This window comes from Neophocaena asiaeorientalis, unplaced genomic scaffold (genome assembly GCF_003031525.2).
Source record: "Neophocaena asiaeorientalis asiaeorientalis breed wild unplaced genomic scaffold, Neophocaena_asiaeorientalis_V1.1 scaffold204, whole genome shotgun sequence".
Taxonomy (NCBI): Eukaryota; Metazoa; Chordata; class Mammalia; order Artiodactyla; family Phocoenidae; genus Neophocaena; species Neophocaena asiaeorientalis.
This window is the reverse complement of record NW_020173922.1, coordinates 5,691,788-5,718,012: the sequence shown is the minus strand read 5'-3', so window position 1 is coordinate 5,718,012 and position 26,225 is coordinate 5,691,788. Positions and strand designations below refer to the sequence as shown.

General features: G+C 40.1%; 4 protein-coding genes across 4 annotated transcripts; all 4 read right to left on the bottom strand.

The window, feature by feature from the left end:
- Nucleotides 1-80: 80 nt before the first annotated feature.
- On the bottom strand, nucleotides 81-1,445 carry LOC112404485 (protocadherin alpha-9-like). The gene has a single exon (XM_024752489.1). It carries the CDS (start codon nucleotides 1,440-1,442, stop codon nucleotides 81-83), a length of 1,362 nt encoding a protein of 453 aa, XP_024608257.1. The 5' UTR covers nucleotides 1,443-1,445.
- A 4,873-nt stretch (nucleotides 1,446-6,318) lies between these two features.
- LOC112404375 (protocadherin alpha-7-like) lies at nucleotides 6,319-8,709 on the bottom strand (the record flags this gene model as incomplete). Its single annotated transcript, XM_024752317.1, has 1 exon — nucleotides 6,319-8,709. A coding segment is annotated over exon 1 (2,391 nt), but the record flags the coding sequence as incomplete, so codon positions are not given.
- A 2,376-nt stretch (nucleotides 8,710-11,085) lies between these two features.
- LOC112404484 (protocadherin alpha-6-like) lies at nucleotides 11,086-15,148 on the bottom strand. Its single transcript, XM_024752487.1, has 2 exons — nucleotides 12,702-15,148; nucleotides 11,086-11,095 (listed from the first exon to the last, which is right to left on the bottom strand). Exons 1-2 carry the CDS (start codon nucleotides 15,146-15,148, stop codon nucleotides 11,086-11,088), a joined length of 2,457 nt encoding a protein of 818 aa, XP_024608255.1.
- A 4,039-nt stretch (nucleotides 15,149-19,187) lies between these two features.
- LOC112404483 (protocadherin alpha-5-like) lies at nucleotides 19,188-25,604 on the bottom strand. The gene is given in 4 exon segments (XM_024752486.1): nucleotides 19,188-19,735; nucleotides 19,738-20,330; nucleotides 20,558-20,879; nucleotides 25,595-25,604. Coding segments are annotated over 4 exon segments (1,473 nt in total).
- Between the last annotated feature and the right edge of the window lie 621 nt (nucleotides 25,605-26,225).

Below are 26,225 nucleotides of genomic sequence, written 5' to 3'. Positions count from 1 at the left end.
ACATACATAAAAAAACAAAATATTAGAGCAACCCACCTTCCCAGAGGAGTCCAAAGAAGCTTGTAGGTCTCCAGTTCCATCTACAGATCCAGGACACGGAGGTTGGCCACCTCCACGGACACGCTGGCTGTGGCTGACAGGGAAGGCGAGCCCCCGTCCCTCGCGGTCACCACCACTTCATAGTTTGCCACCCTCTCGCGGTCCAGGGCGCTGTCCAGCACCAGCGAATAGTAATTCTTGAAGGTGGACACCAGTTTGAAGGGGACATGAGGCATCACGGAACAGGTCACCTGTCCATTTGCACCTTCGTCTCGGTCAATAACGCTGATCAGGGCAATGATTGTCCCCAGCTGTGCGTCCTCTTTGACAGGGAGCCAGAGCGTTTTGATAATCAACTCTGGAGCAAAGTCGTTAGTGTCCACAACTTCCACAAGAACTGTACAGTGACCAGCCAGGGGTGGGAGGCCTTTATCGATCGCCTCTACTGGAATTTTGTAGGCTTTACTTTCTTCAAAATCTATATGTCCTATTGTTATAATCTTCCCACTTAGGGAGTCTATGTAGAACTTAAATTTTATATCTGGAGAAACGTCACTAGAGAATGAGTAAATAATATCACCATTCAAGCCTTCGTCTAAATCTGAGGCGTTGAGTTTAATTACGAACGTTGCATTGGGAACGTTTTCTGGTAATTTCACCGCATAGAGTGTTCTGTCGAAAGCTGGGGCGTTGTCATTGGCGTCCAGCACTTTGACGAGAAACTGAACTGTGCCAGTCAGCTCAGGTTTGCCTCTGTCAGTGGCCGTGAGCACTAAATGAAGTTCCGGAGATTCTTCCCTGTCTAAAGGTTTTCGTAATACAAGTCCCAGAGGCTTTACCTGTTGGTCGGTGGTTGGTACGTCCAGAGAGAAATAATCATTGGAGCTCAGCCTGTAAGTCAACAGAGCGTTCTCCCCGATATCTGCATCGGAGGCGCCCTCTAGTGGAAACCGAGAGTCAAGCGGCCTGGATTCCGCGATAAACAGATTCCTTTGTGTTCCGGGGAACACAGGAGGATTGTCGTTAATGTCCTTCACCTCCACCTCCACGTGGAACACCTGCAGCGGCCGGTCCACGATCACCTCCAGGTGGATGCTGCACTCCGCACTCCGCCCGCACAGCTCCTCCCGGTCGATCCGAGAATTTACAAACAAAACGCCATTCTGCAGATTTACCTCCAGAAGGTCCCCGCGGCCTTTGGAATCCAACTGGAACAAGCGGGGCACCAGCTCCGCCAGCTCCAGCCTTAGGTCCTGGGCGATGTGGCCCACGAAGGTGCCGTGTTTGGCCTCCTCCAGGACTGAGTAGTGGACCTGGCTGCTCCCGGTTTCCCAGGCTGTGAGAATGATAAACAGTAGCAGTAGATCCCGGTCCCCTTGGTCGCCTCGACTTGAGTACAACATTTCAAATACTCGATCTTTTTTATAGTTAGCGAAAAATTTTTCAAAACTAGGGGAAATCTTCTGATTCCTTCAGTCCCATCCTGCTGTGTTCGTCACTGTTCTGCCCTAGGATACTATAAAAGACCGGACTGTCTTTCCAAAGCCTAAAAGATGGCTTTGAATCAGAGAATTTCTCAGCCGAGAGTGACATCACGTGGTCCCAAAAGTAAGTACATATTCTATGAATAAACATTTCGCCATTATCCTGCAAAGTTTTGTTTCATTCTCTGAATTTTTTCTTAATCGTTGATGAAATAGAGAAGGACATTTCTCTTGTTGGAAGCATTCATGTGGAATAAGTGCAGCTAAATGTTTAGTATAAACCAAAACTGTGGCTTTCTGTTACCTGAGGAAACTAAACTCTCCACACAATTTAAAAAAAATCACAGAAATGAAGTGAGAATTAAAATTATCAGTTAAACAACCAGGGATTTTAAATTGGAAAATTCTTTTGTTCTGTAATTCAGGATCTCCCACATACGTAGACTTAGGATTCTGCCTAGAAGAATTCGATGACTCACTGTTCCTAGGGTCTCTAGGAGACCAGAAATCTCCTGATGAAAAAGAAACTTGCTCATGTCTGAAAAAAAATAAATCTAGAAAACTGAGCAACAAATTGAAGTATTTTCTTAAGTAATTTTATGAATTGAATATATGTAAAATATTTAAATATAAGTAAGAATTTGCTTTAATATATTTTGTAGGGAGAAACTAGTCTATATTTTTCTCTTTATTAGAATTAATGTGATTTCTTTTCAGAAATGTGTTGCATTCCTATATCTATATAGTTGCATTTTTCCAAGCCTTAATACTTATGAATATCTTTTTACAATCCCCAATATAGTTTACATTATGTCTTTTCATAATACATACGTTTTAACTTCATTATTGTTCATCCTTAGTACTTAGGACAATTTCTGTTTTTAAAGTCATGCCTGGGATTTTTCCTTCTTAGTATCTATTTAACGAGGAAAGCTCATTTGTGAACTACTCTCATTCTAAACTGCAAGTAGATTAATTACATCTAGATTTTAGTGCTTTTAAAGAGTAAAGGCAAAATTATCAGTTTATGGTACCATTAATGCTCCTGTATATCTATCTTTTCTTTCATATTCTTACAGCTACCTGCCTAAGAAACGTTTTTAACTAATTGCTCCTATCCTTAATGATTGCAGTACCTTCCTAGATTGTCTTTCAATCCAATCTTCTGAAACACAGTGCTGAATTTTTTTGCTCAAGATCTTTTGATAGTTCCCAATTTACTTCTGAAGAATCCAAATTCTTTAATCTACTACTCAGAGTTACTTAGTCTAGTACTCAGAATCAAGAGATATTTTCATATTACTTTTGCTGACTTTATTCTATGTGAAACATATGTTTTAACCACAGTGGACTATTCCGTGTTTCCAGTCATATAGAGGCTTTTGTGTGTCTTCAAGTTTGCTTAATTTTCTCCTTCACAGAATTATTCATTATTCTCAATATTCTCTCAGGGTAACTTACCCTTTAAAAAACCATTGAAAACACCATGCCTCTTCAAGTGTTCCTTCAGAAAGACAAATAGGGAGTGATTTTCCTTCAACCCCAGCTTTGCTTTTGGGCCTGTTATAATTTATATCTTGTCTTTCATTGTATGAACCATATATTTATTTTATCCCAAACGTTTTGATGTCAGAGGCTGGGTTTTGGTAATTCAGTGGTCCCTGGCATGCTAACATGGTCTTGGAATCCCCTGAGGGTCCTACTAATGATTAATGAAGACTGATGACTATATTTTAAAAGTTATTCTGTAACACTTTCTATATAAATGGTCTACTTCCATGGTTAACAGGCAGTAACTACTACTAACTTTTAAATCATCATCAAAACATACGGTGTACTTATTTTTGAGGAAGGGAAAACACCATTAATGGAAAAGAACAAAGATTTCAAACACCTACTCAGACCTCTAAATGATCTGAAGCAACTTATAAGTATGAAAAAAGACATTACTGTCAACACAAGATAGTCTAAACTTTCCCTGAGGAGACTTTATCTAGATAAATTTCTAGATTCCAAAAGGTTTTCCACATCCACAATGGTAATTGGACTTCCCAAAACTGGTGAAACTGACTTTTAGATGAGTTTTTTAATTCTATCACAAAGAATTCAAAATATTGACACATTGTAGGTTAACCTGAAAATAACTTCACAAAAGATAACTTTTACATAAAATAAGAGTAATATAGAAGGCCATAATGACTTTCTAACATTTTAGTTTTTCTTTTTCCAGTTATTAACTCCTTGAACTCTTTTGAATAATAACTAAATTTTGTTATGCACATAGTATTTGACAGACATTTTATAAGCAACTTATAAATATTAACTTACTTGATACAAAAATTCTATGCAATAGAATTTATATTCATCATGCTTAGAATGTGAAACCAAGGAATTGAAATAACAAATGCTTTATCAAAGACTATATGAACAAAAACTGGAAGAGGTGGAGTTTTAATCCAGGAAGCTCCAGAATCCACAGTATTTAATAACTGAGCTCTGGTACCTTTCAAGTTAGGAAATATTTAATAGCTAAAATCATTACCATTCACCTGAAACTAATACGAAATTGTTAATCAACTATATACACCCATATAAAATAAAACGTTAAAAATAAACAAATAAAACCATTAACATAGAAGAGTGCAAAGTGTTAAAATACAGATTAGATTTTGACTCCATCTTTGTGATAAGCACACCCCTAAAATGAAATTCGAATATCAATTAGAGAGTTGTAGGAACACAGAACTAAAATTATCGAAATGATGAGAGTTGTCAAATAAATGGTAGGTGATGGAAAGTGTCTTGTTTCTTTTATTTTTAAGTGTCTTATTTCTAATTAAGGAATTTTTAAAAACCAATTAAACATTTAGGAGAAATGAGTAATTAAAGTTATATCCAAAAATCAGGTAGGCATAGACAGAACAGAAAATCTAAGTGTACCATCACTTTCATAAGGGAGAAACTCCACATTTGATTCAAACAGTACAGTAAAGATAAGCATATTTTAAAAATACACAGCCATTGGCGCAGTGGTTGAGAGCCCGCCTGCCGATGCAGGGGGATGCAGGGGACACGGGTTCGTGCCCCGGTCCGGGAAGATCCCACATGCCGCGGAGCAGCTGGGCCGGTGAGCCATGGCCTCTGAGCCTGCGCGTGCGGAGCCTGTGCTCCGCAACGGGAGAGGCCACAACAGTGAGAGGCCCGCGTACCGCAAAAAAACCAGAAACAAAAAAGAAAAAAACACAGCCATTAAAGTTAAGGATTAAAATTATTTCTTTCATGTAATGTGCTTTTAATAGCCAAATAAAATTTAGGCACTGAAGGTATTGTGAGAAATATAAAATAAGCCACAAAATAATACTAGTTTCAGGTTACTTACAGGTGAGCAAAGGAAATAAAATGTCATACATTTCTGGTCATAAATGTTAAAGAAATTAAGAAATATATTAATAACAAATTAAAAATTGAGCGTTCCAGAAACCATTCATTCCATCCCATTAAGTTCCACCATTCTCTCCAAAGGAATATGCTCAAAATCTATGACCAACTAACATCAAGCCAGGTCAAACAGTTACAAGAAGCAAAGATTTAAAAAAGACAAGAAGAACAAAAAAATGAAAAGATTAAAAAAAAAATAATAAGCATTCTTGGATTCTCAAAGTTTTACTGTACAAAACTAAAAATGTTAACTTGAATTAATGAGTCCTAATCATCCTGCATATTCTGTGTAATAAAGATTTATAAATTAATCATTTGAACAGCAAGAATGGAATTAATAGTTTTTCTAATCAAATTATTTTTCTAAATCATATATAAAATATGTTTAAATGTGAAATATTCTTCCATAATATTCCAACTATCTACAAAGGGCTGATAGTATTTTCCTCACTATTAATCATTAGAAGTAAGATTTTTATCAGATTAAAAGAAATTAGTTGCTATACATAGATCCTCCAAAAATGTTGTTATTGACATGACTAAAAAAGTATCTGATAATAAAGCACATATCTTGAAATAGTACAATGTTCTATTTGATATTCTGTTGAAAGGAATATTAAATATTTGTTCACTTTTGGATTTATTTTTATCTGGTCTATAATAAATTTGGTAAGAAAGTGAAAACATGCAAATTTTGAAGAGAAATTATTCTGTACTTTATTACTAAACTGCTTAAAATACCAGTAAACACTATATACATGTAGTATATATAGTAATATGTTTCTCTAAACCTATGTAACAGACCCTAAGAGAGAGAAGTAAATAAAATGGATGGGCTCTGATCTTAAAGTAAAAGTAATCCCCAGAAAATATGTAAATATTATCGAAACGTAGTATATGAAGTAAGGTTAAAACTACATACAATGAAAAATAAATGCTATTTGGAGGAATGTATATAAACAGCTTGTTGTTAGGGTTCAGAAAGTTAGGTATTACAAAGAATAAAATCGTATTCAGTAAGAAGAAATTTATCCAAGAAAAATTTGAATTTCAGTAGAAACCCAACACATGGAGAATGGTTAATGTCTGATGGCACTGAGAAACAGCGATTAAATTCGCCATATACACGTGTATCAAATCATCATGTTTTATACCTTAAACATACTCAATGTTATTCACCAAATATATCACAATAAATCTGGGGGGAAAAACGATTAATTTTAAATACTTTTAAACCACAGTAACGTTTGTATACTGAAGTGTGAAAACGTGCTGTATATTATAAAAAGGAAAATAAATGTGAAATACTATAAATTATAAAATTCCGTCTTAAATATTTTAATATCAGTTTAAATGGACCTACCTCCGTGCAATGATCAACATCTTGCAGTTTGCCCGCGTTTTCTGAACCTAAGAACGGAGGGAGGCTGGGGCTGAAGGCCATGAGATCTGCCTTGGGCGGCCCCTCCCCAGAGCACACCCGCTGCCGCCTCTGCTGCGAGTAAGACCAGCTCCCCACCGCGCTGGAGCACACCAGCGTGGGCTTCCCGGGCCCGCGCGCGCCCTCGCTGGGCAGCGCCGAGCACCGCAGCGCCGTGTACAGCAGCAGCGTGAGCACCAACAAGCTGGACACCGCGCAGATGGCGATGATCAGGTACACGTTCACGTCCACCAGAGCGGCCTCCGCGCCAGCGGCGCCCGTCGACGCCCGCGAAGAGGCCTTGGGCGCCTGGCCGCTGTCCTCCAGCGACAGCAGCACGGTGGCCGTGGCCGTCAGCGCCGGCTCGCCGTGGTCCTTCACCAGCACCAGCAGGCGCTGGCGCGGCGCGTCCGCCTCGTCCAGGGCGCGCGTCGTGCTGATCTCGCCCGTGTACAGCCCCACGCGGAACGGGCTGCGCGCGCCACCCGCCACCGGCTGCAGCTCGTACGACAGCCACGCGTTATAGCCCGAGTCCGCGTCCACCGCGCGCACCTTCGCCACCACGAGGCCCGCGCCCACCGACCGAGCCACGAGCTGACTCAGCGCTCCCGCCCCGCCGCCCGTCCCGGGCAGCAGCAGCGCGGGTGCGTTGTCGTTCTCGTCCAGCACGAACACCTGCAGCGTCACGTTGCTGCCCAGAGGCGGCACGCCCGCGTCGTGCGCGCTCACCTGGAACTGCAGCAGCTCCAGCTCCTCGTGGTCCAGCGGCTGCAGCGCGTACACCTTGCCGCTCTCCGCGTGCACCGACACGTAGCTCGACAGCGCTCGCTCGCCCACCCGCCGCTCCACCAGCGAGTAGGACACCAGCGCGTTCTTCTGCGCGTCCGCGTCCCGCGCCGACACCGTGAAGATGTGGCAGCCGGGCGGGTTGTTCTCCTTCACCAACACCGTGTACTCGGAGTGCGCGAACGCGGGCGCGTTGTCGTTCACGTCGGCCACCTCCACGGACACGCTGGCTGTTACTGACAGAGAAGGCAAGCCCCCGTCCCTCGCGGTCACCACCACCTCATAGTTGGCCACAGTCTCGCGATCCAAGGCGCTGTCCAGAACCAGCGAATAGTAATTCTTGAAGGTGGACACCAGTTTGAAGGGGACCTGGGGCGTTAATGAGCAGGTCACCTGCCCATTGGCACCAGAATCTTGGTCAGACACATTAATCAAGATGATAACTGTGCCGGGCTGAGCATCTTCTGAGATAGGAAGCGACAGGGAAGTGACAGTCAACTCTGGAGCATTGTCATTAGCGTCCAAAACTTCCACAAGAACTGTACAGTGACCAGCCAGGGGTGGGAGGCCTTTATCGATCGCCTCTACTGGAATTTTGTAAGCTTTACTTTCTTCAAAATCTATATGTCCTATTGTTATAATCTTCCCACTTAGGGAGTCTATGTAGAACTTAAATTTTATATCTGGAGAAACGTCACTAGAGAATGAGTAAATAATATCACCATTCAAGCCTTCGTCTAAATCTGAGGCGTTGAGTTTAATTACGAACGTTGCATTGGGAACGTTTTCTGGTAATTTCACCGCATAGAGTGTTCTGTCGAAAGCTGGGGCGTTGTCATTGGCGTCCAGCACTTTGACGAGAAACTGAACTGTGCCAGTCAGCTCAGGTTTGCCTCTGTCAGTGGCCGTGAGCACTAAATGAAGTTCCGGAGATTCTTCCCTGTCTAAAGGTTTTCGTAATACAAGTCCCAGAGGCTTTACCTGTTGGTCGGTGGTTGGTACGTCCAGAGAGAAATAATCATTGGAGCTCAGCCTGTAAGTCAACAGAGCGTTCTCCCCGATATCTGCATCGGAGGCGCCCTCTAGTGGAAACCGAGAGTCAAGCGGCCTGGATTCCGCGATAAACAGATTCCTTTGTGTTCCGGGGAACACAGGAGGATTGTCGTTAATGTCCTTCACCTCCACCTCCACGTGGAACACCTGCAGCGGCCGGTCCACGATCACCTCCAGGTGGATGCTGCACTCCACGCTCCGCCCGCACAGCTCCTCCCGGTCGATCCGAGAATTCACAAACAAAATGCCATTCTGCAGATTTACCTCCAGAAGGTCCCCGCGGCCTTTGGACGCCACCCGGAACAGGCGCGGCACCATCTCCGCCAGCTCCAGCCCCAGGTCCTGGGCGATGTGGCCCACGAAGGTGCCATGTTTGACCTCCTCCGGGACCCAGTAGTGGACCTGGCCGCTCCCGGTCTCCCAGGCTATGAGAATTATAAAAAATAGCAGTAGATGCCGGTTCCCCGAGCCGCCTAGATTTGAGTACATTTCAAATTATTGGTATTTTATTCTAAACTGCGTAACTTGTCGCAAAACTTAGAGGAATCTTCTTATCCCGTCTTTATTATCCTGATAGGCTCGCCATTGTTCAACCTCCGGGTACTGAAACAGAGTGGAGACTCTTTCCGATGTGAAAAGGGATGACTTAGTTTTGTCTTGAATTAAGAGAATTTCATGGTAAAGAGCGACATCATGTGGCCCAAAAAGTAAGTACGAATTACAAAAATTAACTTTATATTAATAAGGTGCAAAGTTTTATTTCAATCTCTGAATTTCTACAAATATTTGTTAAAGTGTAGGACAACATTTCTCATGCTGGCTGAAGGCATTCTTAGGAGATTTCACTTCTGGATGTTTAGTGTGACCATAATTGTAGTTCTCAAGCCTTGAAAATATGTTTTTCCACAAAGTTTTAAAATAAAGATAAAAATGCAAGTGACAAATAAAATTATGTTAGCAACCCTAAGTTTTAAAATCCTCTCTTCAGAGTCCAGGAAGCTCCATTTTCTTAGATTTCTGTTAAGGAAACTCCTGGTCTCTCTAGGGACCCAGGATCTCAAGAATCTAGTGGAAGAAAAACTTAGAAAAGTTGTTTTTAGGAAGCAAGAAATATTAGCAACTAATTCATATACTTGTCTTAAGAAAGTACAATAAGGGAAGGTTTAGGGTATCTTTGAAAAGGAAGAATTTGTATTAAGTGCATTTTGCGAGGACGAAGTATTCTGAATTTCTCTTTTCATCAGAATTTACATGTTCTGTTTCAGGATTTCATGGTTCTCATATCTTTTTTCCTTTCATTCTTTCTAAGCCTCATGTTTTATGAATATCCACCTGTTTTTACAATCTCCAACATGATTTAGATTATTTATTTTATAATATATGTTTATTTCATCAGCTAAATGTTGGTACTCAACTGTCCTTTAGTTAAAGCAGTCCTTTAATCAAGCTTGGGGTGTTTTATCCTTTTTAGTTCTACTTAACAGAGCAAGTTTTTTTTAATGTTTCACATCCATTTTCCCAACTGCAAATAAAATAATTAACGTCTGTATGCTATGGCTTTCCAAGTTTAATATCTGCCTAAATGAGTTTTAAATAATGCTGCTATCCTGAATTATTGCAATAGCTTCTTATTGCGTCATCTTGTCACAACTCCATTTATCCTTCTCTTAATCCTGGCAGTCATCTTCCTGAAAAACACCTTTTATTCCTATGGGTTCACTCTTTTTGATAGCTGTCAAATGATGTGAGAGGTGAGTCAAAATTTCTTAGTCAAGTACTCAAATGACCCAAGAGATTTTTCTCATATTACTTTTCCTGCTTTATCTCATACTCTTTCCTATAGGAACTATATGTTTTAACCAAAACAGACTTCCCTGTGTCCAGGCACATTTGGGGTTTTCTGTGTACTTTACTTAAGTTCCTCTGTTGCCAAGAATACTGGTTATACTCAATATTCTCCCAAAGGAAACTTTTCCATTTAAAAACCACTAAAATGTCAAAACTCTTGAAGGACTCCTTCAACAAGGGAAAAAGGTGGATATTTCTGTTCAATAAAATCACAGTGATTTACATCTCTTGTATCTCTTATAATATTCTGCCTCTAAGATGGTTATATTTATGTATGACAGATATCTTTATTTTTCTATAAACTTCTTGAAGCCAGGGGCTGGTTCTTGTTAATTCAATCATTCTTGACACAGCATCATGTTCTTAGAGACCATCCTAGAATATTTTTTAAATGTTTACTCAAGAGTGATGCCTATGGTTCTTCTCTATTTCCTAAGAAAGCATACTATTTTTATGGTTGTTAGGTATTTATACAAATGACACTCTTTATTGATTATACAATAGTCTATTTGTCACTTTTTTTTTTTTTGTCACTTTTAAGTATGTGTTTAAAAACTATTGTGTGGGGCTTCCCTGGTGGCGCAGTGGTTAAGAATCCGCCTGCCAATGCAGGGTACACGGGTTCAAGCCCTGGTCCGGGAAGATTCCACATTCCGCGGAGCAACTAAGCCTGTGCACCACAACTACTGAAGCCCGCGCGCCTGGAGCCTGTGCTCCGCAACAAGAGAAGCCACCGCAGTGAGAAGCCCGCGCGCTGCAATGAAGAGTAGCCCCCGTTCTCCTCAATTAGAGAAAGCCCGCATGCAGCAACGAAGACCCAAAGCCACCAAAAAAAACCAAAACAAAACTATTGTGTGCTTACTTATTTTTAAAAATCAGAAACACTACCAATGGTTTCCACCATTTCAAAAAATAGAAAATGAAAATATTGGGGAGCACAAACCCCAGTTCAGTCCTCTGATGGACCCTGGACAACTTGTAAATGTAGGAAAATATGTCATTCCAGTTTAAGGTAGTCTAATACTTCCTAGGAAAACATGGACAACACAAAAAGTTAAAATCACCTTCAGCAAAGCACCAAAGGCTCAGCAGCTTAAATGTATTTTTTAAATCCAAAATGCTTTTCCACTGCCAAAATCTTAATTCAATTTTCAACATAGAAAAAAATGGATCAAAATTTTCTTCAGTGGCATTCAAAATGTTAGAGACATCTTGGATTAATTAAAATACATCTTAAATTAATTATTTATAGGGAGGTCATAAATAGCCTTCACATAAAAAAAAATATAGAAGCCATAATGATGACCTTCTGACATTTTAGATTTTCCTATTCCTCTTCAGAATATGAATAGCCAAATTGATCAAGCTCTTACTATTTAGCTAATACTATCATAAGCACTTTATAAGTATCAACTTACTAAGTACTTCAGCATTTACCTGTGATAGGTATTACTATTTATCATCCCAGCTTTACAGGTGGAAAACTGAAAAATGAGAGGTTAAGCAAGGCTGCACAGAACAAAATTGGTAGGGGGGAATTTAGGCAAGGAAGGATGGCTTCAAAACTCACAACAACATATGTATATGTATAGCTGATTCACTTTGTTATAAAGCAGAAACTAACACACTATTGTAAAGCAATTATACCCCAATAAAGATGTTAAAAAAAAAAAAAACTCACAACAATAAACACTATTCTCTGCTTCCTGCATGTAAAGAAACAGTGAAGAGTTTAAATCATAATACAGAGTGAATAATGAAAGCATTAAATTAGAAGAAATAGTTCTATGAAAGGAACCCACCAAATAAAAATCAAACATAAATAAGTGATTTGCAGTGTTTGAGAGTTCAATGCAGATTTTACATGAATGTACTTGGGCAAAGTTCACATTCTGTTGAATTACTATTTGTCTGATATTTGAATCCCTGATAAGCTGAGCAATAACCATAGGTGTCTCATGGTAGTTGTAAGAGGGTGAAATTTTCCCATTCACTTCTTCAACCCAATCAGAAGTATTCAGTCTGATAACTAATACTATGTACTTTGTCTCTAAATGGTTTAAAAGGCCAACAGTAAATAAGCACTACAGACTCTTGGACTCTTGGAATCACCAGGCCCCAAAAGGAATCTAGATTAAGATATGATGAACAGGGTCCTTAAACAAAGTGGATAACTTGAAAGTGTTGGTGAAACAGAAGCATTAAAAAAAAAAAGGCAGAAAGAAAGGAAGGAAGCTGAAAGGATAAAAATGTAATAAAGTGACATTGAAATGTCAATATATTATTTAAAAATGAGTAACTGTGAAATAACCCTCCTGAAGTTCAAATGGAAAGTAATGAAATCTCTACAACATTAATAAGAAAAAAAATACTACCAGTGCAAATTTTTAAATGCATCACAAATGAATGTATCCAATGAAATTTTGAGTTTCAAGACAAAAATCTTGAGGTGTAAAATGATATTAATAACGTCTGATTCCACTTTAAGTCAACATTAATAAACAAAAGAGATCATAATGATTAACAAAAAGGAAAAGACGTATATAATGTAATTATTCAAATTTTTCAAAAAAAAGAGAGTGTAAATATAAACTGAAGGAAAACAATTATAACATTTCAAAATAAATATTAACTGGTAATTATGAAAATTCAGACTTACTTTGGAAAGCCGATCACCATTTAAATCCTGAAGCTCGCCCATATCCACCACTACTGGACAAGCTGGAAGGCTGGGGCTGAAGGCCATGAGGTCGGTCTTGGGCGGCCTCTCCCCAGAGCACACCCGCTGCCGCCTCTGCTGCGAGTAAGACCAGCTCCCCACCGCGCTGGAGCACACCAGCGTGGGCTTCCCGGGCCCGCGCGCGCCCTCGCTGGGCAGCGCCGAGCACCGCAGCGCCGTGTACAGCAGCAGCGTGAGCACCAACAAGCTGGACACCGCGCAGATGGCGATGATCAGGTACACGTTCACATCCACTAACGCCGTCTCCGCTCCAGCGGCGCCGGTCGACGCCCGCGAAGAGGCCTTGGGCGCCTGGCCGCTGTCCTCCAGCGACAGCAGCACGGTGGCCGTGGCCGTCAGCGCCGGCTCGCCGTGGTCCTTCACCAGCACCAGCAGGCGCTGGCGCGGAGCGTCGACCTCGTCCAGGGCGCGCGTCGTGCTGATCTCGCCCGTGTACAGCCCCACGCGGAACGGGCTGCGCGCGCCACCTGCCGCCGGCTGCAGCTCGTACGACAGCCACGCGTTATAGCCCGAGTCCGCGTCCACCGCGCGCACCTTCGCCACCACGTGGCCCGCGCCCACCGACCGAGCCACCAGCTGGCTCAGCACGCCCGCCCCACCTCCCGTCCCGGGCAGCAGCAGTGCGGGTGCGTTGTCGTTCTCGTCCAGCACGAACACCTGCAGCGTCACGTTGCTGCCCAGAGGCGGCACGCCCGCGTCGCGCGCGCTCACCTGGAACTGCAGCAGCTCCAGCTCCTCGTGGTCCAGCGGCTGCAGCGCGTACACCTTGCCGCTCTCCGCGTGCACCGACACGTAGCTCGACAGCGCTCGCTCGCCCACCCGCCGCTCCACCAGCGAGTAGGACACCAGCGCGTTCTCCTGCGCGTCCGCGTCCCGCGCCGACACCGTGAAGATGTGGCAGCCGGGAGGGTTGTTCTCCTTCACGAACACCGTGTACTCGGGCTGCGCGAACGCGGGCGCATTGTCGTTCACGTCGGCCACCTCCACGGACACGCTGGCTGTGGCCGACAGGGAAGGCGAGCCCCCGTCCCTCGCAGTCACCACCACCTCATAGTTCGCCACACTCTCGCGATCCAAGGCGCTGTCCAGCACCAGCGAATAGTAATTCTTGAAGGTGGACACCAGTTTGAAGGGAACATGGGGCGTCAGAGAGCAGGTCACCTGCCCGTTGGCACCTGAGTCGAGATCGGACACGCTAATTAGGGCAATGACAGTGCCGAAATGAGCGTCCTCTCGGACAGGCAAGGATAAGGAAGTCAGTGCAATCTGAGGGACATTATCATTTTTATCCAAAACTTTCACCAAGATGGTGCAATGACCAGCCATGGGTGGGTGGCCTTTGTCTGTCGCATCAATACGGATTTTGTATAAATTTATATTTTCAAAATCTAAATTCCCTTGAATTACTATTTCTCCAGTATTTGGATCTATTCTAAACTGGTTACTAACCATGGATGGAACAAGACTATTAAAAGAGTATGAAAACTCCCCATTCGCTCCTTCATCCCTATCAGAAGCATTCAGTCTCATAACTATTGTTCCGTTATCTGAGTTTTCAAATATTTTTGCTTCATACTCTGACTGTCCAAAACTGGGAGCATTGTCATTCACATCCAGTACGGTGACCAGCAGCTGAACAGTGGCAGTGAGCTCAGGTTTGCCTTGGTCAGTAGCCATGAGGAATAAGTTATGTTCGGGCGCTTCCTCTCTGTCCAACGATTTCCTTAACACGAGCCCAATTTGTGTACTGTCATCACTGTTTGTTTTCACATCTAACGCGAAGTTTTCGTTGGAACTGAGCTTGTAGGTTAAGACAGAATTTGAGCCCACATCTGCATCCGACGCGCCCTCTAGTGGAAACAACGAATCTGGCAGCCTAGATTCGGAAATCAACACTCTTTGTTCCTTTACCGGGAACACAGGCGGGTTGTCGTTAATGTCCTTCACCTCCACCTCCACATGGAACACCTGCAGCGGCCGGTTCACGATCACCTCCAGGTGGATGCTGCACTCCACGCTCCGCCCGCACAGCTCCTCCCGGTCGATCCGAGAATTCACAAACAAAATGCCATTCTGCAGATTTACCTCCAGAAGGTCCCCGCGGCCTTTGGACGCCACCCGGAACAGGCGCGGCACCAGCTCCGTCAGCTCCAGCCCCAGGTCCTGGGCGATGCGGCCCACGAAGGTGCCGTGTTTGGCCTCCTCTGGGACGGAGTAGCGGACCTGGCCGCTCCCCGCCTCCCAGGCTGCAAGGAGCAGGAGCGAGAGAAGCAAACACCGGGATCTCAGTCGGCCTTCAGGTGTAATAAGCATTTCAAATACTTGCTGGTTTAGTTCCATCAGGAAATCTTGTCTAGGCATTAAGATGAAATATTGTATGATCCCGAGTCTGTTAATTCAGTTCTTCTGCGCCTGCCATCATTCAACACTCGTGGAAGGATGCAGTAACGGGAGCAATGGACTTGAATAACAGCTAGTGTAACTTCACGGTAGACAGCGACATCATGCGGCTCGAAAGGGTAAGTAATGACTTCACAACGAAGCTACGCTATAGTTCTTGAAGTTAAAGATATAGATATTTATATTACATATATATGTTTTGCCTTATTTTAATAGTAAATCTCCTCATGTTTGTAATTTGCAGGGTCAGTTTATCTCGTCTGTTTTCTTTTATTAGTTTAGAGTAGTGTAAGGGTTCGAAATACTCATCGTGAAACAACTTTCCTCCCAATAAAGGAAAAACTGTATCAGCCATTTTAGAAAGCTTAAGTGTGATATGAACCAGGCTTGGGAATTAGAAGTGCAAACTATCCTACATATTTGCATAGAGAAGAAACATGTGCATGTATTTCTGTCACAGAATATACTATTATATTTTGAGAAAAGAGTGTAATTTTAAATTAGCAAGTTTTACCCAAATTTTTAAAACCTTATAGATTATCAAAGTCCATTCTTTCTTTGTTGAGTGAACATCAACTACTCCTAATAATGTTTTTTAATTTAATAATGGAGGCTGAAAATTTTAGCACATATTCCTTACAACATTTCTTAATTTCTCTGCAGCTTATGTTAGTCCTCCCCCTCAAAATATTTTCCTTCTTGTGGAATTTCTACTTATACTTCTCCATCTTGTGGAATTTCTACCTATTGTGCTTTGCCGCTCTGATCCTTCCGCTGCTCCTAAATGACCTTATCCGTTTCTTTCTACCTCAACCTCTTATATGCTTTTATTTGTGTTCTCATCCCCTTCCAACATTTCAGACAAGACTTCTATTGAAGCTATTCCCAAACTCACATCTTCCTCCCCCTTTTCAATGGTTATAATTGTCATTTTTAGCCATACATGCTGATGACTCCTAGAAAATAATTTGATTACAATTTAAAGATTATGAAGATAAATCATTAATACCCCCCAAATTCAAACCCTTAAATTCACCTTTTATTTAATGGCATGAACATTCTACATGTCACCTATATCAATTTTTTATTACTCCATCTCCCTTACCTGCCCTATTCAAAGTTGGCCTATAGTCCATCTGTCCATCTGTCTTTTCACATACCACCATATTTATCTTCATGGGTACAGCTTTTATTGGATTGCACTAAACAAATAAATCCCAAGATGTTAGAATCACTTCTATGTGACCTGAGATATGGTCACAAGCCAACATTTCCAGTGTTATTTTCAACTACTCTCCAATATTCTATTTTGCAGACAACATAGATCACTTGCTTTCCTTCTTCCACAATACAACCTTTGTTCAATTTTTTAAAAATTACCTCCATCTTTACCTGTAAGAATGCTCCACTCATATCAAAGTCATGCCAAAATATCATCTTACCATGAATTCATCCTTAATGTCATCAACTGTAGGTAATTAAACTCTTTCTCAAAAGGAGACAATGAAAGTTATTAAAAAGAATTTTCAAACAGACACTTGCCAACACTCACCCTTCTGCACAATTCTGATATACTTGTAAAATCCTCACAGACAACTGTAATACAAAGTACCCCCCAACATGAGAACATTTTACATAACTTACATGACAACATCTTAAAATAACTAACCTAGATCTATCCTGATAAGTAGTAGTCCTTATCGCTTTCTATTACACTTATTTTGAGTAAACAAAGAGTTCATTTGACAACCAATAATAAGCCCCCAAATAAAAGGTTCCTTTGCTAACAGGAAGAAAGGCCTTGACAAAAGATATATTGGGGGCTTCCCTGGTGGTGCAGTGGTTGAGAGTCCACCTGCCGCTGCAGGGGACACGGGTTCGTGTCCCGGTCCGGGAGGATCCCACATGCGGCAGAATGGCTGGGCCTGTGAGCCACGGCCGCTGGGCCTGCCCGTCCGGAGCCTGTGCTCCGCAGCGGGAGAGGCCACAACGGTGAGAGGCCCGCGTACTGGAAAAAAAAACAAAAAAAAGATATATTGGCCTACAGTCTTGTTAGTTGAAGGTTTTCTATAGTGGTTAAGGTATTTCATAAATTGCTGCCCTACGTGAAGAATCTCTTTGAATATCAACTTTTAAATTAGTTAATTGAAGTATCAAATCTGTCTTTCTATTGAAGTTCCTAGCAATTTCCAGAAGGTTGGTAATATAGTCCAATTAACTGAAACAGTTGCAATAATTCTATTTATTGGCTCCAAGTAGAAAATTATACAATGTTACTGAAATCATATATGCAATTTCCTTTCCATTGGAAAAGGAAAATACTGGTCTCCTCATAAGAAACATCTTATATTTTTGTTTATTTATTTACTCAAACAGTTCATCTAATCAAGGGAGAGGATTGTGTGAGAAAAAAGTTTAGTCAATCCGTGAAAATCTTCCTCGCCCAGCAAAGAAAATTCTCAGTTATAAATAGTTTATATTTCAAAACTAAATTAACTTGATTTATTTAACTTGATTTTTAAAAAGCTGACAACTGTTACCTACAAATTTACACAGTGGTGAGAATGCCCTCTCCATTTATAGGACTCCCCCAAAGTAATGAGGTATTAGAAATGTTTAAATAGTATGATACAAGTGTACTTATAAAATTAAATACATGTGAGAATGCAAGAAATAGGAAAGCAATAAAAGGAATTGACATTTTGTCATATGAAATGTGGAATATTTATTCCTGGCTAAACCCATACTGTTTTTTAAAGAAGTGTAGAAAAACAGTTCTCTGTGTTTGAGATGGAGAGCACTCTTACCTATAGTAGATAAAATGTATGGCTTTGTTGTAAAAATGGTATTGGTAAACAACAAACTCGGGGGTGGTTATATCATAGTACAGTTTTTTAAAATCTAAAAACAAAAGGCAACAATAAATACAAATGTTTTCTAACTCAAAAATGTTAAGATTTTCCCAACTGTGAGAATTCATGATTATTTCTCACCAATATAATAATTTGTGTATTGGAAAATAAAAAGTAAGATAGAGAAAAACTAATCATTGCTCCACTAAATGTTGACGTTGGAGGTGGGGAATTATGACATATCTGCAAAATGGGACAACATGGGCTGGAAAAAAGAATGAAAAAACTCCTTAAGTAATATGTCATGATAGACAAATTATATTAAATGAAGGGGGAAGGAAAATCAACACAAATATTATGTCTTAAAATGGGAGACAGGAGTTTATTAGTATATGAAAAATTCTCTAGAAGAATAGCCAAGAAATTGGAAAGTTTGAAATATTCAGCAGGTGTATTAAGTGGTTTGATATTGGAGGTAGAATGGAAACATTTTAAAACATTTTAAATCATGTAAATGTATTTTGTATTCAAAAATGAATAAAATGAAGCCACTAGAGCTAAAAAGTTTTAATTATAAATATCAAATTCACCATTAGTATGCCAAGGCCAACCATTTAAACAGACTTGAAAGAGTCATTCAATGCACAAATATTACTGAAAAACTTAATTCAATATGTGTAATAAAAATACTCAAATAATGGATAGTATATGGAGAACAAAAAAGGCAAATTGACACGACGATGTTAAATATTTCTATGTAGTTACAACATGGGGCTTTGACAATAAATAATAATGCCAAGTATGTATCTTACAAGTATCTTACGACAACACTAATATTTGAAAATTGAAACATTCAACTAAAAATTTCAATCTGCAAATGCTTTCTATGGTCCACAGAAAACTAGTCCATTAACTCAAACTTTTAAAACCTTATAAAAAGGGGATTGTTACTGAAATAAACACTATAGTGCAAAACAATTTTCTCAAACAAAGTAAATTTTAAGCGTAACTATAAGTAAATGAATTAGTACCAAGAGAATTTATATCTAAAAGGATACAATAATTACTTACAAAGCCATAATTTAAAATACAAAGAGAAGATAGAGGATAATATTAAATATTTCATATTAAAGACAGGACGAAAAATTGCTGTAAGAGTTTTGAGACTCACGGTGTCCGTAGAAATGGGACCCTGAGGCAGGCTGGGGCTGAAGGCCATGAGATCTGCCTTGGGCGGCTCCTTTCGTGAAGATGTGGCAGCCGGGCGGGTTGTTCTTCACCAACACCGTGTACTCGGGCTGCGCGAACGCGGGCGCGTTGTCGTTCACGTCGGCCACCTCCACGGACACGCTGGCTGTGGCCAACAGGGAAGGCGAACCCCCGTCCCTCGCGGTCACCACCACCTCATAGTTGGCCACAGTCTCGCGATACAAGGCACTGTGTAGAACCAATGCATAGTCATTCTTGAAGGTGCACACCAGCTTGAAGGGGACATGAGGCATCAGGGTGCAAGTCACCTGCCCATCGGCACCGGAGTCGTGGTCTGACAGACTGATCAGGGCGATGACAGTGCCCAGTGGGGCGTCCTCTTGCACAGGCAGAGATAAGGAGGTTATGACCATCTCTGGGCTATTATCATTCTCATCCAGGATTTTCACTATTACTTTGCAGTGTCAGTTAATGGGAATGGACTTTTATCAACGGCATCAATATTAATTTCATATAAATTACAGTCTTCATAATCCAGTTTTCTTTCCCTGAACTGTTATTTCCCCACTATTAGATTGATCGCAAATTTAGATGTTACGTTGTCAAGAACAAGATTACTAAAGAGGTACACTATTTCCTTAATGCCCTCACCTGCTTCTGAGGCATTCAGTTTAATAACTAATATCCCGTTCGGTGCATTTTCCAGTATTCTGACATTATAAGTTGATTTATCAAATTCCGAGGCATCATCATTCGCATCCAATACATTGATCAATGACTGAACTGTACCTGTTAGTTCAGGTTTTCTTCCATCAATTGCAATCAGCAATAAACGATGTTCTTGCGTTTCTTCCCTACCTACTGGTTTCTTGAAAACTAGCTCTAAAAATTTTGTTTCCTCTTCATTTGTTTTAACATCCAAGTCAAAATATTCATTAGCTTGTAACTTGTATCTCAGTTCTGCGTTTCTTCCGATATCCATATCAGATGTGCCCTCTAGCGGAAACCTAGAATCCGCTATTCTTTTTTTTTTTTTTTTTTTTTTTTTCCGGTACCCAGGCCTCTCACTGTGGTGGTCCCTCCCGTTGCGGAGCACAGGCTCCGGACGCCGGCTCAGCGGCCATGGCTCACGGGCCCAGCCGCTCCGCGGCATGTGGTATCTTCCTGGACCAGGGCACGAACCCGTGTCCCCTGCATCGGCAGGCGGACTCTCAACCACTGCGCCACCAGGGAAGCCCGAATCCGCTATTCTTGATTCTAAAATAGTGTTTATTTTTGTCGCAAGAACCTTGGGGGGTTGTCACTAATGTCCTTCACCTCCACCTCCACATGGAACACCTGCAGCGGCCGGTCCACGATCACCTCCAGGTGGATGCTGCACTCCCCGCTCCGCCCGCACAGCTCCTCCCGGTTGATCCGAGAATTCACAAACAAAATGCCATTCTGCAGATTTACCTCCAGAAGGTCCCTACGGCCTTTGGATGCCACCCGGAACAGACGCGGCACCAGCTCCACCAGCTCCAGCCCCAAGTCCTGGGCGATGTGGCCCACGAAGGTGCCTTGTTTGGCCTCCTCAGGGACCGAAATTATGGAAACACCCCCATTTACTACTGCAACAAAAGGAATAAAATACCTAGGAATAAACCTATCTATGGAAACAAAAGACCTGTATGCAGAAAACTATAAGACACTGATGAAAGAAATTAAAGATGATACCAACAGATTGAGAGATATACCATGCTCTTGGATTGGAAGAATCAATATTGTGAAAATGACTATACTACCCAAAGCAATCTACGGATTCAATGCAATCCCTATCAAATTACCAGTGGCATTTTTTACGGAACTCGAACAAATCATCTTAAAATTTGTATGGGGACACAAAAGACCCCGAATAACCAAAGCAGCCTTGAGGGAAAAAAACGGAGCTGGAGGAATCAGGCTCCCTGACTTCAGACTATACTACAAAGCTACGGTAATCAAGACAATATGGTACTGGCACAAAAACAGAAACATAGATCAATGGAACAAGATAGAAAGCCCAGAGATAAACCCACCCATCTGTGGTCAACTAATCTATGGCAAAGGAGGCAAGGATATACAATGGAGAAAAGACAGTTTCTTCAATAAATGGTGCTGGGAAAACTGGACAGCTACATGTAAAAGAATGAAATTAGAACACTCTCTAACACCATACACAAAAATAAACTCAAAATGGATTTGAGACCTAAATGTAAGACCGGACACTATAAAACTCTTAGAGAAAAACATAGGAAGAACACTCTTTGACATAAATCACAGCAAGATATTTTTTGATCCACCTCCTAGAGTAATGGAAATAAAAATAAACAAATGGGATCTAATGAAACGTCAAAGCTTTTGCACAGCAAAGGAAATCATAAACAAGATGAAAAGACAACCCTCAGAATGAGAGAAATTATTCACAAACCAATCAATGGACAAAGGATTAATCTCCAAAATATATAAACAGCTCATGCAGCTCAATATTAAAGAAACAAACAACCCAATACAAAAATGGGCAGAAGACCTAAGTAGACATTTCTCCAAAGAAGACATACAGATGGCCAAGAAGCACATGAAAAGCTGCTCAACATCACTAATTATTAGAGAAATGCAAATCAAAACTACAATGAGGTATCACCTCACACCAGTTAGAATGGGCATCATCAGAAAATCTACAAACAACAAATGCTGGAGAGGGTGTGGAGAAAAGGGAACCCTCTTGCACTGTTGGTGGGAATGTAAATTGATACAGCCACTATGGAGAACAGTATGGAGGTTCCTTAAAAAACTAAAAATAGAATTACCATATGATCCAGCAATCCCACTACTGGGCATATACCCAGAGAAAACCTTAATTCAAAAAGACGCATGCGCCCCAATGTTCATTGCAGCACTATTTACAATAGCCAGGTCATGGAAGCAACCTAAATGCCCATCAACAGATGAATGGATAAAGGAGTTGTGGTACATATATACAATGGAATATTACTCAGCCATAAAGAAGGAATGAAATTGGGTCATTTGTTGAGACGTGGATGGATCTAGAGACTGTCATACAGAGTGAAGTAAGTCAGAAAAAGAAAAACTAATATCGTATATTAACGCTTGTATGTAGAACCTAGAAAAATGGTACAGATGAACCGGTTTGCAGGGCAGAAGTTGAGACACAGATGTAGAGAGCAAATGTATGGACACCGAGGGGGGAAGCCACAGTGGGGTGGGGATGTTGGTGTGCTGAATTAGCCAATTGGGATTGACATGTATACACTGATGTGTATAAAACTGATGACTAATAAGAGCCTGCAGTATAAAAAACAAACAAACAAAAAAACAACTAATACTAAACTTTCTTTGGGTTATTTGTATGAAAATATGTTAATATAAATGTTTCAAACATTACATGAAATTTCTAAAAAGCTTATATGTTCTGGTATAATGTTATAAGTCATAATTCTAGTTATTACTTTAAAATGTATATCTCAGAAATAACTAAATTTCCTTGTTGATTGCATTATTATGAACTTTCATCAAATCTTTAACCATGGTTATTTTTAAGTTTTTTGTCTTTTACAGACAGTTCTGGGTGTACTCTGATGCTTTTGCAAAAATGTTCCTATAAAAGGGTTTCACCTTCAAGGAATTCATGGAAAAGACTCTGACAAGTACAGGTTTCTGGTAACTGACTGTACTGCTGAACTGAATGAATAAGCATTTTCAGAACTCTAATGGAAAACTGATGAATTTATAAAAGTGCTAGTAAAAGATCAAGATGAAAAAGAATTAATTACATGGGACTGAGTGAACTGATGAGGATGATTATAATTTTAGTGACTTTCTGTTTGAATTTAAAAAAATCCCCCCCACCAAAAAAAAAATCCTAGGTCAAGTGAGTGGAAACTTGGTGAGATGCAAGATTCTTATACCATTAGCAAGTATCTAGGGTAAGAAAGAAGAAAGGAGGGTAACTAAAGAGTAATAAATTCAATAAGCTTGGTTCTTATGTACCAAGGAAAGGGGAGTGGAGGAAGAAAAAGGGGTTTAAAATAAAGTACAGAATCTTTATTCCACTAAATTTACTTTGTATGAGAGTACAAAATAGAACTTGGGTGTCAGTAGGAAAGAGAAAAATAAAATGTTCAGAAGATTTGTAATGACAGACATCATTGTAGTAGACAAAAAAGAAAAAGGGATAAAATATTTATCTCAATTCAAACTTTTTCATAAATGTTCTAAACTCATATCTGTCAGATATTTATAAATTCTTTATCCATTTCTAGAGGAATATAATTACATCTAGAACAACTACAGCTTCTTATGTACAATACCCAGAACTCAATACAAAATTATCAGGCTTACGAAGAAAGAGAATCATGAGAAAAAAATGAATAAAAAGACACACAGATGATCCAATTATTACAATGATATGACGGATCACAAATAAACTGTGATTAAGGTATTGAAATAAATACATAATAAATAATTTCACCAGAAAATTGTAATCTATTTTTAAACGGAAATTACAATCCTAAAGCTAAAAAAAGTCATAATTGAAGTTTAGATTCAGTTGATGATTTAATAATAAGAAGAGAATTTTGCTGAAGTATAAGATTGGTCAGCATAAAATATACAGCATATAATAGAGACCAAAAGTGATGTTTAAAAAATAGAGAGAGCATAGAAGATATAAGAGATATGGTGAAAATATTTTATAACATCTTTATTGTGGTATAATTACTTTAAGGTGAAAGGATTTAACACACATATTCCTTGAGTTACAGAAGGGAAAGAGAGAAAAGCATGAGGCAGAAGCAATATTCAAAGACAGATTGCTGGAATTTTCCTATACTGATGAAAGACATCAAGCCACATATTCAAGAAGCTTTAAAAACTGCAAACAAGGGCTTCCCTGGTGGCGCTGTGGTTGAAAGTCTGCCTGCCAATGCAGGGGACACGGGTTCGAGCCCTGGTCTGGGAGGATCCCACATGCCACGGAGCAACTGGGCCCGTGAGCCACAACTACTGAGCCTGCACGTCAGGAGCCTGTGCTCCACAACAAGAGAGGCTACGATAGTGAGAGGCCCATGCACTGTGATGAGGAGTGGCCCCTGCTTGCCGCAACTGGAGAAAGCCCTCACGCAGAAACGAAGACCCAACACAGCCAAAATTAAATAAATAAATTTAGAAAACAAAAACTGCAAACAAGATAAAACCAAAGAAAACTAAAATTGAGCATATAATAAAGCCATTGAAAATCAAAAACAAAGAAAAATTTTACAAAGCAGCTAGAGGGGGGAAGAAAATGTTACGCTACCTGAACAATAAACTTGACAGCCATCTTCTCAAAATACTATGGAATGTCATCTGAAAGCACTGGAGGGAAAAATAACTTACAACACAGAACTTAATATTCAGCAAAACTATTCTTCAAAAGTGTTGGCAAAATAAGCATATTTCTCATATTCCATAGATTAAGTATTTCTTTACCACCACTAAAAGAAATATTAAAGAATTTATTCATAAGGAAAGATATCCCAGAAAGAAACAAGAAAAAGTAACTTTAGGGACTTCCCTGATGGCACAGTGGTTAAGAATCCACCTGCCAATACAGGGGACACGGGTTCAAGACCTGGTCCGGGAAGATCCCACATGCCGCGGAGCAACTAAGCCCATGCGCCACAACTACTGAAGCCCGGGCACAGAGAGCCTGCACTCCACAACAAGAGAAGCCACCGCAATGAAAAGCCCGCGCAACATAACGAAGTGTAGCCCCTGCTGGCCGCAACTACAGAAAGCCTGCCTGCAGCAACGATGACCCAACACAGCCAAAAATTAATTAATTAATTTTTTTAAAAAGTAACTGTATAAAAAAACAATAATAATGTAATCTGTTCCTAGAGTATATGTATAATTGAAAGGCATAATATTAAAAGAAAAAGTGAGAGCAAGTAAATGGAGTTATTATTCAAGGTCCTAGCATTGTCTGTAAGTGGCAAAAGTATTAGTTTAATCTATACTAAACAAGTCAATGATGCTTGTTATAGTACCCAGGAAATCAATAAAGAAATTAGTAAAAGAATGTATAACTAAAAAGATAATTCAGGAGAAAATGAAATAATTATAATATACTAATCCAAATGAAGACAAAAAAGAGGAGGAAGAGAAGGGAATTTTTAATAATTTTTTAAAACCTACAGCAAACATAATTAATAATAAATTATTGAAACCTTTCATTTAGAGTTCATAAATAGACAAGAATGTCCACTATTGCCAGTTCGGTTTAACAGAGTACTAGTGGTCCTACCCAATCCCATAAAGCATACTAAAGATATAAGGATTGGAAAGGAAAAAATACAACTCTCAATATTTTCTGATAGAATGATTGTCTATATCAAAAAATACAAAGCACCTATAGACAAATTATTAGAATTAATAAATTATCTTAGCAAGTTAGCTGAATAACACGTCAATAGAAAAATACAAAATATTTTCATACGTATCATTAGTAAACAGAGAAAAGATTTTTAGCTTAAAGTTGATATTTATAATGATCACAAATGACAATTATCTAAGAGTAAATCTAATGAAAGATGTATATATAGGACCTCTACACAGAAAATTATAAAATATTAAGAACAATTACAGGTTATTTAGATACATAGAGCATGCTCATGAACCGAATGACATTATTGTAAAGATGTCAACTAGTTTCACGTTTCTCAGTAGATACGATGCAGTCCAAATCAAAACCTCACCGAGTTGTTTTTATGGAATTTACATACAAATTTAAGTGGAAATGAAAGAGGCAACATGACATTAATGAAAAAAAAGTCAAATAGCTTACAACAATAACAACAAAAAGACCATGGTTATATAACAGAAAAGTGTTTTATAAAACATGTGGAACTCATCTTTTTCAAGTGGTCTTGCTTCAG

What these genes read in the sequence shown, in the direction of transcription:
- LOC112404484 (XM_024752487.1), bottom strand. Translation starts at nt 15,148, where the DNA reads ATGGAACTAAACCAGCAAGTATTTGAAATGCTTATTACACCTGAAGGC.
- LOC112404485 (XM_024752489.1), bottom strand. Translation starts at nt 1,442, where the DNA reads ATGTTGTACTCAAGTCGAGGCGACCAAGGGGACCGGGATCTACTGCTA.